General features: G+C 51.6%; 3 protein-coding genes across 8 annotated transcripts; 2 read left to right on the top strand and 1 right to left on the bottom strand.

The window, feature by feature from the left end:
- The first annotated feature begins 3 nt into the window (after nucleotides 1–3).
- Nucleotides 4–4077, top strand: LOC122366500 (RNA polymerase II-associated protein 3-like). Of its 6 annotated transcripts, none has more exons than XM_043338826.1 (2): nucleotides 4–164; nucleotides 2504–4077. In XM_043338826.1, exon 2 carries the CDS (start codon nucleotides 2511–2513, stop codon nucleotides 3912–3914), a length of 1404 nt encoding a protein of 467 aa, XP_043194761.1. In that variant the 5' UTR covers nucleotides 4–164; nucleotides 2504–2510; the 3' UTR covers nucleotides 3915–4077. The 6 variants fall into 6 exon arrangements, with proteins under 6 accessions (XP_043194761.1, XP_043194763.1, XP_043194764.1 ...); XM_043338828.1 differs by having other exon boundaries at nucleotides 46–74; XM_043338829.1 differs by having other exon boundaries at nucleotides 63–95.
- LOC122366499 (dynein regulatory complex subunit 4-like) lies at nucleotides 4054–8151 on the bottom strand. Its single transcript, XM_043338824.1, has 8 exons — nucleotides 7926–8151; nucleotides 7077–7318; nucleotides 6639–6900; nucleotides 6143–6403; nucleotides 5870–5980; nucleotides 5397–5540; nucleotides 5041–5250; nucleotides 4054–4442 (listed from the first exon to the last, which is right to left on the bottom strand). The coding sequence occupies exons 1-8, from the start codon at nucleotides 7926–7928 to the stop codon at nucleotides 4224–4226; spliced, it is 1452 nt and encodes a 483-aa protein (XP_043194759.1). The 5' UTR covers nucleotides 7929–8151; the 3' UTR covers nucleotides 4054–4223.
- Nucleotides 8152–10258: 2107 nt separating this feature from the next.
- Nucleotides 10259–13577, top strand: LOC122366501 (dynein regulatory complex subunit 7-like). Its single transcript, XM_043338832.1, has 2 exons — nucleotides 10259–13170; nucleotides 13213–13577. Exons 1-2 carry the CDS (start codon nucleotides 10441–10443, stop codon nucleotides 13294–13296), a joined length of 2814 nt encoding a protein of 937 aa, XP_043194767.1. The 5' UTR covers nucleotides 10259–10440; the 3' UTR covers nucleotides 13297–13577.
- The last annotated feature ends 121 nt before the right edge of the window (nucleotides 13578–13698 follow it).

A 13698-nucleotide genomic window follows, 5' to 3' on the forward strand; every position in this document is an offset into this window, starting at 1 on the left:
AGAGATGCGCCACTTATGTAGCATAGCTCATAAACATTCTCCGGCAATTGGCCGGCAATTTGGGAAAGATACCTGTGTGGTAGTGTTTGCTTGTAGTTAGTACCTAGTAGTATCCTGACTTATTGATCGAATAATTAAAAAAAAAAATTATTCTGCCTCTTTGGGTAAGCTCTTAGCTCTCTGTAGTATGTGCATGCAGTCAGCCGTTCAAACAAAGGTACCTACTGTTTGTGTTTAGATGAGGTACTCGCCAGTCGCCAGCAACTAGCAAGTTACGTGGGTCGACCGGTCCCAGGATGAGGACTTCGATCGAATCAGAATCGTACTTAGAAATAAAGGAACAGTAGGTCTTCATTACATAGAAATATCTAATTTTAAGTGCTTGAAACACAGGGCCTCGTCCAACATGTTAACATGGGGGGGCCAAACCCCCGCAGTCACCGGCCTGCCCCCCCCCCCCCCCAGTCTGAGTCAGGGTAAAAATGTCACTACTGGGGGGGCCGGCAAAAGCAAAAAGGCAAACAAATTTTTACTGCAAGGCACATAAAAGCAAATGCGTAAACGAAACATGGATGCAATGTGAGCACATTGATATGCCCAATTACCTTTCATCATATCATATCATATATTTAGGAATACATCCATAAAATGGGTTTTCAGCATTCCAGGTCATGTAACACAAGTAAAAGCATTTTCCTATCAATCCACAGTTGCATCACCCTTTAAAAGGCATCTGCGATACACTTTTTAAAGACAGGAAGAGAAGACGCGTTTCTCGCACTCAGTGGTAGCCTATTCCATGCTCTCACCGCCCTATTGAAGAACGACCGACGGGCAAACTCTGTGCGGGCCCGCGGCACCTCCAGCTCGCCGTCATGTGTCGCTCTCGTTTCACGCACAGACACATCAGAGCGGTGGGTGATGCGTGAGCGAAGAAGCTCAGGGGCGCTCGCGACATGGTTCAGGTTGTACATGACGCACAGGTCACGCTCAGTTACTTATCATGTCCTCGATCACCCGCCATCCAAGCTCTCGCAGTGTCCCGGAAATGTGTTCACGATAGCCAAGACCAGTGACAATGCAGGCGCCGAAATTCATGCATCTCTGAAGTCTGTGATTTTGGGTCTTTGTGCAGCTTCCCCACACGCACATGCAGTACTGCAGATGAGGGAATACCAGTACCTCGACCAACAGCTGCTTTGTCTCACGCGGCACACGACGCTGCATTCTGGCCAGCCCTATCAGAATGCAGTAACATCGTCGAGTGATCGCAGCCACATGCTGCTCCCACGTCAGGCACGAGTCGATGTTGACGCCTAGGACCCTCGCCGACTGCACAAGCACGACTTCCGACTCGCCGTATTTGACGGTGAAGTTGACGTGATCATTTTGGCGTGAGGATATCAAGCAGTTCGGTCTTCGAAGGGTTTATCTTTAGCCTATTTTGCGTGAACCAGCAGAGAGCTACAGACAGGGTTTGTTCAACGCGGCATTTGAGCTCTGACAGGTTTCTTGGCGAGTCTGAATCTATAAACTGGGCATCATCGGCGTACATAACAAGCCTCCCGCGCGGCACGTGTTGTGACAAATCATTGGAGAACACCAGGAACAACACTGGGCCCATTATGCTGCCCTGCACCACCCCATGCGTCACCGGCAGCTCAGCACCCGATCCACCTCTAACTGACCTTTGACTGTTTTACGCGTTTATTTTGTTAGCCTGATGCCATTGTTTTTTTTTCCGCTGAGCAATACGTTACATTTCGGGTTTTCAGGCGACATAACTCCGTGTCCCGAATATTCTCTTTCACGTATTCTCCTGTTGTTTCTGTCCTCGGGGCGTCAATCTGTTGTTTCTACCTATCGTCGTTCTCTTTACGCGACGTAGAACTTCTGGCTGGACGGTCACCGGTGTGCGGCAAGAGTAGCTCCTAATCGTAATGAAGCAGGCTGAGTCAGGACCCCTACTGGTTGATCTGACCTGACCTGACCCGACATGGCCTAAATGCATAAAGACATCATCTGTGATCAAAACTAACACGATATTCGTGATCACCCCGAAAAAAACTCCACAGCAGCCACACTTAACGACCTTCTAACTAGTCCCGATTTTTCCAACTTTTGGGTCATTGACCTGACCTGGAAGGTCAACCGATGACCTAGAACCTTAAAATCAGGTATCATCGGTTTCCTCTCGTCACGGGCAACACGCTCGTTTTTTCCGAGAAGCTCTAGCTCGATCAGGGGCCAGACGCTAGGGGACCCCCCCCCCCCCCCTTGCGCTGTCGAAGGACGCAAAATGGCCTGTTCCGGCGAGGGATGATAATTGTTACTATAACACGCTCGGACAAACAAAGGTAACTGAGGATTGGAGCGGACCTGATGGTAACAGAGTGACGAACCGCCAATGTAACAGTCGTCACTTGGTCGGGGTCCGGAGAAGCTGAGGGCAGTAACAGGTGTGCTAGCACGCTTTATTCCTAATGTCTTTCTTCTTTTTCAGTTACGCCATGGATCCAATTAAACTACAGCAAGATCTTAGAAATAACCAGGAGGATGTACAGAGCTACATGCGCGACCTCCGAAACTGGACTGATCAGATAAAGAAGAAGGATAAGGAACTTACATCTCAATCTAAGCGGGCCCAGCCGACAGAGAGCTCACAATCTAAAGGCTCTGGCGACTCAAAGAGGCCCAAGGCGCCGTCACCTACCGAGGGAGGCGGAAAGAAACGAACCGTGAGAGTAGAGAATGAGCCGTCGGAGGAGGTGCTCAGACTTAAAGAAGCGGGGAACGAATGCCTGAAGAACAAGGAATATGAAAAGGCGATCACGCACTATTCCACTGCCATGAAGCTGGATCCCAACTACCATGTTCTTCCTGCCAATCGTGGCATGGCCTATTTGAAACTGAACTCTTTTGAAAAGGCAGAGGAAGACTGCGGGAAAGCAGTTGCGCTTGACCCCGGATATATCAAAGGCTACCTCAGGAGAGGGACTGCTCGTTTGGAGCTGGGGAAGCTCCAGTTGGCAAAAGAAGACTACCAGAAGGTTCTAAAGCTGGAGCCACACAACCCTCAGGCCAAAAGAAGTATGGAGCGGATCAAACTGGAGGAGGACAAGCAGGCGCGACTTAAAACAACTAAAAGGAAAAGTGACCTCCCCACCTCCAGTGATCCGAGTAGCAAAACGTCCAGACCACTCGATCAAACCCCACCAGTCAAAGAAAAGCCTGCGCACTTGCGATCTAAAACCCAGCTGAAGAAAATACACATCGAGCAGGTGGGGAACGACGCCGAGCTTGAGAACTACATCAATGGCTCCAGTAGTGTTAATTCTGAAGGTGCTTCCGAAACTGGTGGTGGAGAAGCGGAGCAGCCACCATCGATCAATGGCGACGAGACGCCAAATGGGACCGCTGAACCGAGTGAGCCAGAGGAAAAGCAATGCCCCGCGCCAGAGGAGCCGAGTGCAGAGGCGTCCGTGCCAAAGGTGGACCAGGCGCCGGCGCCAGACCCGAAGGAAACCCCTCCTCCCGAGGTCGTGGCTACACCAGCCATGGCCGTGCCGGCGGCGCCCCGATCCTCGTACGAGTTCGTCCGCGACTGGAAACTGCTGAGGACTCACGGCGAGTTGCGGAGTCAGTACCTGCGGCAGATCCCGCCCGGCGACTACGCGAGCATCTTCAAACAGGCGCTGGAGGAGAGCACGCTGGTGGAGATCCTGCGGGTGGCCGAGACGCTGCCGGCCGCAGAGATCGGCTCCCACCTACGCGGCCTGAGTCAAGTGCAGCGGGTGGACGTGCTCGTCATGTTCATGAGCTCCCAGGACAGGAAGCTGCTCCAGGGCCTGGTGAGCAGGTGTGAAGAGGACGGTCAGGATATGAGCGATGTGAAAAAGCGGGTCGGTGTGTAGATCGTACGTGTAGCCGATCTGAATTCAGTCTATGGCTTCTCCGTCTGTCGTTCGCGAGTTGTTTTTGCGTTCTGGAGTCCCGCTGTTGCCAAGAGCTGTGATCATTATATCCGTGCATACGAGTAACCTAGAACGTTGGTCAATACAGTCGTTTTTTTTTTTATTTATTCATCGACTTTTACTTCAAAGACACTGACATTTCACCAACGCGTGCACGTATCAACACAATTTTCTATTGGCGTCTGGAAGCGCTCACTGCGACATGCGCGCATTGCCCAGTTTCACATAATATCTCGTGTGATGTCGTTTTCACTTGTTGTGGCCGCCCGACACGAGGCCGGCCGGGCCGCGGCCCAGCTTCTTTCCCTGGCAGGGTCGCAGCGGCTCGAAGCCGATGTTGTCTCGTGGCACCCCGTACTCCTCGAGCCGAGCTGCGTACGTGGCCACAGTGTCGGCGTGCGTCTTGCACATCCGCGCCAGCTCGTACTGCATGTCCTTGATGGCGTTATTTTTGGCGTCCAGCATCTCCTGCAACAGCAAAACAATGTGCTGACACGAAACATTGGATATGCACCGACACATGGGGATATGAATGCACACATGGGTTAGAAGCGAAGCACACGGATAGGAACAACAGTCAGTACAAAAGTAGCTGGGAAAGGGTTCTCTACTCTATGCATTATTGATCGAGTGTGTGTACGCCAAAGAAAAGGGGCTGCCCGCTCACATAAGGTATTCTACGAAATTAAGCATTGAAGTTCACTTCAGATCGCACGAAATTGAAGCTCAAGTGTCATCTTCTCGTGTACGAGCATGATTTGAAATGGATTTTGAATTCTACTACAGAAACGTAAGCAGACATCAGGTTTTGAGCATTTTCATGAACTGATGCTTGACTGAAAGGTTACATTAAGTCATAACACATGACAATATCCATCGCCTCGCATCGTGTTCCGAGCTATCGAGATCAGAAAAAGGCCGCCGGAGGGTAGCAGTATCACTCCCATCACTTCGCTCGTACAGCGAACGTTTCCCATTCCTCAGTAGAATTGTGAATGCGACGACTATGACCGGTGCAGGCAGCGTGTCGTGAATCTCTACCATCTCTGTTACTGTGATCGCTCACCTCCAGTTTTCTGTTGACAATGCCCAGAGCGTTGGGGTCTAGGTTGGACGCGGCCAGCACTTCGTTCAGCTGAGCCTCCTTCTTCTCCAGGCTGTCGGCCAGCGTGGACAGCTTTCGCTCCAACAGCAGACTCTTCATGCTCGCTTTCTGTTGGACTTCAGTGATCGCCGCCACGAACCTCTCGTAGATCTCATCTCGTTCCTTCTGAACCTGTTGAAATGTAAGGCCCTTTATCGATGAATGTTCAGATTAAAGGAAAAAGTAAAGCAAATGAAACGTTTGAAGGTTCATATGCTCATCGGAAGCGTAAAGGCCTACTTAATTGATAGAATAACGGGTGTCTATCCTCTACGAACCTGATCGAAGCGCTGCTCGAGCACCTCGTGCTCCCACGTGAGCGCGTCGTGGTTCTTGGTCAGAAGAGAGAGCCGAGCCTTGGTCTGCTGCAAACTCTGCTTGTCCTTGGTGTAGTGAGCCATGCCCTTCTCCAGCTCGGCGACCTGAATCACAGGCACCGTCAAAATCAACGGTTCAATAACATAGCGGCAATTCGGACCATCGTAACACATTGACCGGTCATTGTCAGCTTAACTGTTAGATGCACCGAACGCTTTATTAGCTTTTGACTAATCTAGTGAACATAGGCGGCAGAACGGGGAGGGCACCGGGGCACCGTGCCCCCCCCCCTTTGATTTTGGCGTTTTAACATTAGCCCTATGGGCGTTGCATGGAAAGAATGGGACCAAAAGTCGGCAGTGTCCCCCCCCTTAATTGAAGGTGTTCCGCCGCTACTGCTAGTGAATGTTCCTCGCGCGGTAAACTGACTTACCCTCTCCTTTGCTTTCTGAAGGGGCTGCACCAAGTTTTTGTTCTCCCTCATTACTTCGTGCATGTGTTTGTCAGTTCGTTCTTCTTTCGTTTTCAGGTCTTCCACTTGTTCCTGCGCAAAAAGACCACGAAAGGTCATCATGTATCGATTTCCCTATGTCCGTGTGTCGTTTGTTTTATTTGACGTTTTAGGGTTTGCTTTGTGATTATAATTCGTTGACGAGGTTTAGTTCGGTACTTAGTGGGAAAGGTCAGGTCATTGCCAGCTACATACCTTCAGAGTGTTGATGAGGGCCAAGTTGTTGAGCGTTATGTCGTTGTAGTAGTTTTTCATTTCGCCGAACGCCTTCTCGTGGTTGCTGATCAGCTGGTTGATCTGAGTGTTTTTCCGCTCCTCGAGCTCGTGCAGTTCGGTCCGGCGCTGCAGCTCGAGCTCCATGCGCTGGGTGCGCTGGCGCTTCTCGTACTTGGCTTCCATCTCCCTCAGTCGCTGTTCAAAGTCGTTCAGCTGCTTGCTCAGTTGGTCGGTGTATTTCTGCAACGTAACGCAGAGAATTGGTAAATAACTCCACCTGAGATCGGTACGTTTTACAGTTGTGTTTAGTTTTTTTTACGCGTAACATTTTTCATTAATAGGTATCGGATTCGTATTAAGCGAGTAGAAAGGCATGTTTTTTGTCTTAGTCAATATAGTGACGTTCAACCGAGATGACAGGCCACAAATCATGAAGCTGTATTTTTCGGAACGAGTTTATTGGACTGTTACTCACCAGTTTCAGGTCTCTGATGAGCTGTTGTTCGGCGATGGTGCGCTCCCGTATCAGTTTGTCCAGGTTATGTTTGTCCTTGTTGAGCTCGTTCTCGCTGACCAGGTGCTCGTCCTCCGCCTGTTTGAGGTCCTCGTGGTACTCGGCCTTCAGCTCGGTCAGGTTCGTCTGGTGCTCGTACAACAGGTGTTTGATCTTCTGCTTGTAGATGCTGATCTCTGTCCGGTGGGCCACTTCGGCCTCTTCTATCTCGCGGGCGTTGTTTCTGAAAACAGTATCACATCGCGGACGATACAAAAAGTGCCTAACAGTCGTAAGCTATCGAATTGCTGCGCACGACTGACTTTTGGAACGTCTATCGCGTGTTTATATCGGAAATTCAATCGGATCGCCCCCGGGGAATCCGTATCCCGTATCAGTAGAGGCATGAGCTGCACTGACCTGATTTCTGCCCTGGCGTCATCCAGCTGCTGTCTGGCGATCTCCCAGAAGGTGTTGATCTTGTCGCGCTCCAGCTGGAAGTAGTTGCGCTCCTCGCGCTCCCGGTTGAGCTCCTCCCTGAGTCGCTCCAGGTGCGCCTCCACCTGTTCCCGCGTCATGTCGGCCACGGCGACGCCATCGATGATGGCCGGACCCTTGGCCGACCCCTTCCCCTTCTTCTTGCCGCCTTTCTTTTTCGGTGCCTGAAACACATAGGTGCCGATAAATTGGCGGGACAGCCAGTATCATACCTGACTTTTTTGCCTTCATTTTTTCTCTGATTTACTTTTCAATCGCCCGATTGATCTGCGATTTCGCCAGGCAGAATACAGCACTGCCAAGTTCTGTTGTAGTCCTAGGAAAACGCTTTTTATAATCTTCCCGTCGTTTCATGCCATTTTCTTGTACAATCATTTACGAATCTTTGATTCAACAAAGTGGAGTTTATGGAGTACCTACCAAAAATTTTACCTCATCCCCATCCATATCCCCATTCCCATGTAACGAAAAAAAAAACTAGATCCCTTTCTCCCCTTCTCAATTCCACCACAGTAGCAGAGATGGGAATAGGTAGGTATAGGTAATGCCTAGGCATTAGGCATGCTAGTAGGTACTGCATTGGTAAGGTGATCACTGAACATCGGTATTAATGGCTCTAAGAGGAATGAGGATTGATAATAATCCTGGATATGTCTGATTTTACTTGTAACAAGTAAACATTACACAATTTTGATGGGTGCTTGTAAACATTCGCTACAAATAAGTGCATTGAATATGAGAACCAAACTAACAAGATGGGTCGACACTTACCATGATCGGTTATCCACGGATCTGCTCGAATAAATGCTTCAAAAATATAGCTTCTTGATCTTGTCACATATTTGCTATATAAAATATTGACACATTTTCTCATACACGCTAAATAAATATCGGTGTGCACAATGCATATAACTGGATTTGCCTCGGGCGTTTTGCCGCAGGCATTCCCAAACCAGTCCCAAACGCTGCCAAACGCCAAGCCAAACGCCAAGCCCTGGTTTGTGTACAATGGTTGTCATAGCAACACAGCTGACTGCCGGCCCCACCGCTGCCAGCTGGACGGAATGACAGGGGCGGCTGCCGCGCCCTGCTCGCAGGCGCTGTCGGGTCGACGAACTTCGTTTTATCGATAAACAACGTAATGATTATCTGCCAAACGCAACTCCCACAGTACGTAATCCTGCAAAGGATGAGGTGACTTTTTTAATGTTTGCGTTACTGCTGGACATTGGTATAATGAACCACAATAGGTACCACATGGCAAAAAAAAGTGAAAACATCGATGGGTAGCCACTAGCCACGACCTAACCATTCCATTAGTTAGAAAAATATGTTGATTTTATATTACCTTAATTAATTTTATGGATGGCCCCAGACAAATGACTAAGTAATTGAGCCTCGGGAATGGAGTGGCACACATTTCAGTAGTTATCAATCCTTTCGACAGATCACTCACTCCCAAATGTGCTCAAGATTACCAGCATACTGTGCCGCAGGACAGTCACACACTCACACAGTATCGACAGGTGTCGAGAGTGTCGACAGGTGTATCGGACATACGGCGCCGGCGCCTGTTGCATGCTGTGCCGCAGGGCTCAGTAGTTTCGATTCTTCTCAACAGATGGCTTTCACGCGGGGCGCCTGTGGCATGCTGTGCCGCATGACTCCAAGTAGTTGCCACTCTTACCAACAGATGGCTTTCACTCGCGGAGCCTGCGGCATGCTGTGCCGCATGGCCCAAAGTAGTTCCCATCTTTACCAACAGATGGCCTTGACGCGCGGCGCCTGCTCCATGCTGTGCCGCATGGCGCACAGTTCAGTAGTTTCAGTTCCTCTCAACAGATGGCTTTCAGACGCGGCGCCTGAAGCATGCTGTACCGCAGGGCAGGGCTAGCGGCTCAGTAGTTTCGATTCCTCTCAAAAGATGGCTCTCACACTCGGCGCCTGCAGCATGCTGTGCCGCACGACTCGCGGCCCAGTAGTTTCAATTCCTACCAACAGATGGCTCTCACACGCGGCGCCTGCAGCATGCTGTGCCGCACGATCGCTCGGCATTTCGGCGGAGCGACGCGACGAAGCGGCCGAGGAACTTGGAGGCCGTAAGGATTATGACCGGGTATCGTAAGTGGGGAGACCTCAAGCGATATAGTAAATAGTAATCTTGGCTTCAAAGACCATGGGTGCAGTTATGTCGCCGAAAGCAAGTATGCTGGTTGATGAAATCTCTTGTTCTCGAAATCCAGCTCCAGTTGCTCTATTTTCAGGTGAGGTAAGTATAGGTCTGTTGAAGGGCTTACATCAGCTTCGAGCAGTCTTTTGGATCTCTACGCCGTCGTCTACTCGTACCTTTGAGTTTGTTATATTTTGGCCCCAGCCCCCAAAATCGTCAGGGGACAGGGGTTAATCAAAATTGGTGAGTAGTGAAACAACTAACAAGCCTTTATTATTTTTAACTTCAAAATTTTTTAACATTGTTCGCAGAGCTATGTCGATCTTTGGTAGGTACCTACATTGGAAGTTCAATGCCAGAGACGGTTTGTTGCTAGAACAAGGTTTTTTAGAAAATATAATCCTGATAAATGTTGAACACTTATTATCCATCGATTGAGGGAGACGTTCACCGCCCCTTCCCCCCCTCCCGGGCCCTACGGTACCCTACCTAAGTCGAAACCTGATTGTGTGGTCGGCGTGGAACTCCGTGCGTTCTTCTGTACCACGTATACATTGTTCGTGAAATTGTCGTCTGATTTTGTTTAGGTAAACAATTTTTAGAACTCCTTACAACCGACTCAATGATGTCAATTCAGACCGTTTTTGCTCAAAGTACTAACACTCTGTCCCGTCTAAGCGGTATTTTATTCAATGATTCTTCTAATTAGAGATGCAAATATTAGACGTAACGATGCGAAACGAACTGGATAAGAAAGCTATCTCAAATTCGCAAAATTAGGATTGTGGTCTGTAGAGCTCATAGATAAACATTGCTATTGCTATTGGCATGACACTTATAAGCAAACAAATATTCCACCTCTTATCGTAACATCCGAACAACAGCGGTCATTGGCGAGACGCCACGTGCCGTTTGATCAATAAAACAGCATCGATTTAGCAGCGCAACCGGCGCAGCCCAGAGCCCAAAGAAGAGCCTTCAGTACGCAGTGTCGTAAACGGAAGATACTTTCAGAAGTCGCTGTTGGGGTGAACTGGACTAACGAGTAACGAGAACAAGTTTTATTTCGCAAACCACTGGAAATCATAGTCGCTGAATAAGAAGCCGGACAAGAACATGAGCGATGGTGGCGCGGAGGCACACACTGTCGGCGAGTCCGAGGAACCTGCCACTGCCGACCAAACCGATGGTGAAGCTCCGGCTCCGCAGGAAAACGGCGAGCACAATGGACCAGCAGAGAGCGAGGGGCCAAAGGAAGATAGCGAACATCCCGCTGGAGAAGATGAATACGGTGTTGTGCCGGACGTCCAAAGCAACTTGTCGGACAAGTCTGACCAAGAGTCGCACGACGATGTGCTTAGCGAAGGGGAAGAAACCGCTGCTGGTGAGCGCGATTCGGCGAGGAAAGAGAGCATCAGAGACCGCCTGAGACGCGAGGGTCGTGAGCGTGCGAGGAGTGAGAATTACCAGTCAGAGACGCAGCTGGCGGAGTTGGACTCGACTGCTTTGATTAAAAAACCGCCGAGCGTTTCGGACATTCACATTCTTGCCAGAGATGACTACCCTGAGAGCTACACTTCAGATACGCCGAAGGAGACGAAACTCTTTCAGCATACTCAGCGATTTCTCGCGCAGTACACTCATCTGTATCCTGATCGCAAGCCGCCATTCCTCAACCCGCTCAACGACTGTCGAATGCCAAAGTGTGCGAGCACTTTTATTCGACCATCCCTGCTGCCGTACCTCGACTGCTACGACTGGCAGGGCTGCGCAAGTTTCGTCGCCGACCATCTCGACTATCGGCCACTGAAGCAGCCGACAGAGACGCCCGAGGGGATGATGTCTCCGGCCACCGCGCTGCGCTATCAGACGGCCAACTGTTTCGAGATGAGCACGGTGCTATGCTCGCTGCTGGTCGGCGCTGGGTACCGCGCCTACGTTGTGTCCGGCTACGCAGTGCGAGCAGTCTGTCTCCGCGATACGACTCGCGTCGTCTGCCCGGACATGATGCACAAGGACGAAGACGACTCGACTGTAGAGTCTGCACCTGAGAACAGGTACCAGCTGAAGCCGCAGAAAGAACTGGCCAGTAAGTATGAGCAGATGATGGAGGAGCGAGTGCGGGAGGCAGCGAGAAAAATGGAAAGGGAGAAGCTGCAGCGCGAACTGGAGGAGACAAACGAGAGGGAGAAGGAGCCGCCCGATCCTCTGTTCGGCATGCGCGTGCACGCCTGGGTGCTGGTGCTGCCTGGTGAGCGGGACGTCACTGAGCCGTTCTTCATCGAGTCCACTACAGGCATGGGGAAGGGAATACGGTGTGGCGACTACCTGGGCATCGAGTCGCTCTGGAACCAGACTAATTACTGGATCAACCTGCAGTACTGCATCAACGGTGTGCGCGACCTCGAGTACGACCTATTCAACCCGGCGCACTGGGAGTTCCTGCTGCTGCGCGACGCTCTGCGCACGCCGCACCCTGACGAGCTGGAGACCGACCTGGAGGAGGCCGTGCTGGACGCCGACCGGCTCATGGAGATGCCGCTGTCCTGGGTGGAGCGTCTGCAGGTCTCCAAGGAGCGGTATGACGAACGCTTTCCGTGTGGGAGAAAGGTGATGCGCTTCTACCGTTCGAAGCTGGAGCAATTCTCGCCGTACACGATGAAGGACGGCCTCGTTCGCCGGCTGACCGTCTACTCCGACTTCAGCTGCGATACGGTAGAAACGATAACGGAGTCGTATCTGCACCGCGCTGATCGGCTTATCAGCCGTAAAATCACGCCGGCGACTGGCTGGATAGAGGACAAGTTCCAGCGAGGCCGGGACGATGCACTTCAGGAGCATCAGTACGCGGTGTTGGGCCACAACCCGGAGGACAGGCGAGTGATGCGCTACTTCCCGAAGACACGCACAGACTGCCTGATCGCACGCACCGTCGGTGAAGGTGGCTTCATCGAGGAGGACTTCCAAGACCGCGACGACAAGCTGTATCGGCGTGTCACCGAAGTCGGCGCCATCCAGAAGAAGTTCGGCCCCGCCGGCACCACGCGGAAGCCGCTAGTGAGCATCACCGAGCGGATGCACAGGAATCCCCGCGGCGACGGCGACGACGGCGTCAGCGAGAGAACGTTTGACCTGGCGGACGCCAAGATCAGTGTCGTGTTCCATGCGCGCAGGGGCCGAGTGACCGCGGAGCGACGCGAGTTCGCCAAACCCCATCCGGACGACAAGGCGCGACTGGTACCGATCCTCGAGGAGGCCGCCGCCTCCGGGTACAGCGCCGACGTCGACGAGCTCCCGCCGCGTATGCTCGACCTCTACTACATGATGAAGGCGCAGATGGACGACGAGGAGCGCGCGGTGGCCGCCGTCCGCGAGGCCGAGGATGAGATTGTCGAGCTGCTGAACGCTCGCACCCAGGAGGAGGCGGCGCTCGACCTGGAGAAGGCGCTCTTTGACAGTGACCTCGTGCCGCAAATTCGCAGCGACCGCAAAGATCTGGAGGCCTTCATCGCAGCCCAGTCCACACGCCTCGTTGAAAAGGACAAGGATCCCCTGGGACCCTTCTTGGCCAGGCTCAACATACCCGAGTCTGAAATGAGCACACCGGTGCGTTTCAAGCTGCGTGATGAGTGCATGCAGGCGTTCCGCCAGAGGCTGGTCGACAAGGCGAACCGTCTGCAGAAACAGTTCGAGGAGGAGACTGAGGCGCTGCAGGACCGCCAGCACTGGTACCAGCAGAACTACGTCGGTCTGACGGAGGAGGAGGAGCAGGAGTACCTGAGGTTCTGCCACGACACCATGTTCCGGCTGCACGTGCTGGAGCTGCTGCTGGAGAGACACAAACAGATGGCGCCGGTCAAACAGAGACACAAACAGAGACACAAACAGATGGCGCCGGTCAAACACCGGACCCTGGAGAGGCGACTCAGAAGCGACCCCCGCATCACAGGCCAGAACGCGCAGGACGGCTGAGAGACGTCCCGGCAGTGCGACAGGCGTGAACTACCACAAGTAGAGCGGCAGCAGCAACAACAATGTGGGCTCCAATGTGTCAACACTCAACAGTCAACTTGTCACGAAAATGAATAGCACAGGGTAACACCGAATAGCTCTTTGTATCGGGAGCCTCTTGTCATATTATTGCGAGTAGCGCACCGAAAAAGACAGGCGTAACGCTGGACACGTCTTTTCTGTCTGAGGAACATCGCGTCTTCCTGAATGAAATGATCTGCAATATATATGATCGGCAAAAGTTTACCTTTTCTTTTAGTTACCTATCCTTGCAATGATGTGATTTGACGACTTTCTGCCTTATCAACAAATAACCACTAACTATTGTGTTCCATCGATTTGTTAGTTCACAGTTCACACTGT

This window comes from Amphibalanus amphitrite, unplaced genomic scaffold, assembly GCF_019059575.1.
Source record: "Amphibalanus amphitrite isolate SeventyFive unplaced genomic scaffold, NRLGWU_Aamphi_draft 000812F_arrow, whole genome shotgun sequence".
Taxonomy (NCBI): Eukaryota; Metazoa; Arthropoda; class Thecostraca; order Balanomorpha; family Balanidae; genus Amphibalanus; species Amphibalanus amphitrite.

Bases quoted from the DNA above. Each gene is read 5' to 3' on its own strand.
- LOC122366501 (XM_043338832.1), top strand. From the start codon at position 10,441: ATGAGCGATGGTGGCGCGGAGGCACACACTGTCGGCGAGTCCGAGGAA. The intron at 13,171-13,212 runs ATGGCGCCGGTC...AGACACAAACAG, and splicing joins TGCTGGAGAGACACAAACAG to ATGGCGCCGGTCAAACACCG.
- LOC122366500 (XM_043338826.1), top strand. From the start codon at position 2,511: ATGGATCCAATTAAACTACAGCAAGATCTTAGAAATAACCAGGAGGAT.
- LOC122366499 (XM_043338824.1), bottom strand. The intron at 6,404-6,638 runs GTGAGTAACAGT...GTTACGTTGCAG, and splicing joins TCATCAGAGACCTGAAACTG to AAATACACCGACCAACTGAG. The intron at 5,541-5,869 runs GTAAGTCAGTTT...CCTGTGATTCAG, and splicing joins TTCAGAAAGCAAAGGAGAGG to GTCGCCGAGCTGGAGAAGGG.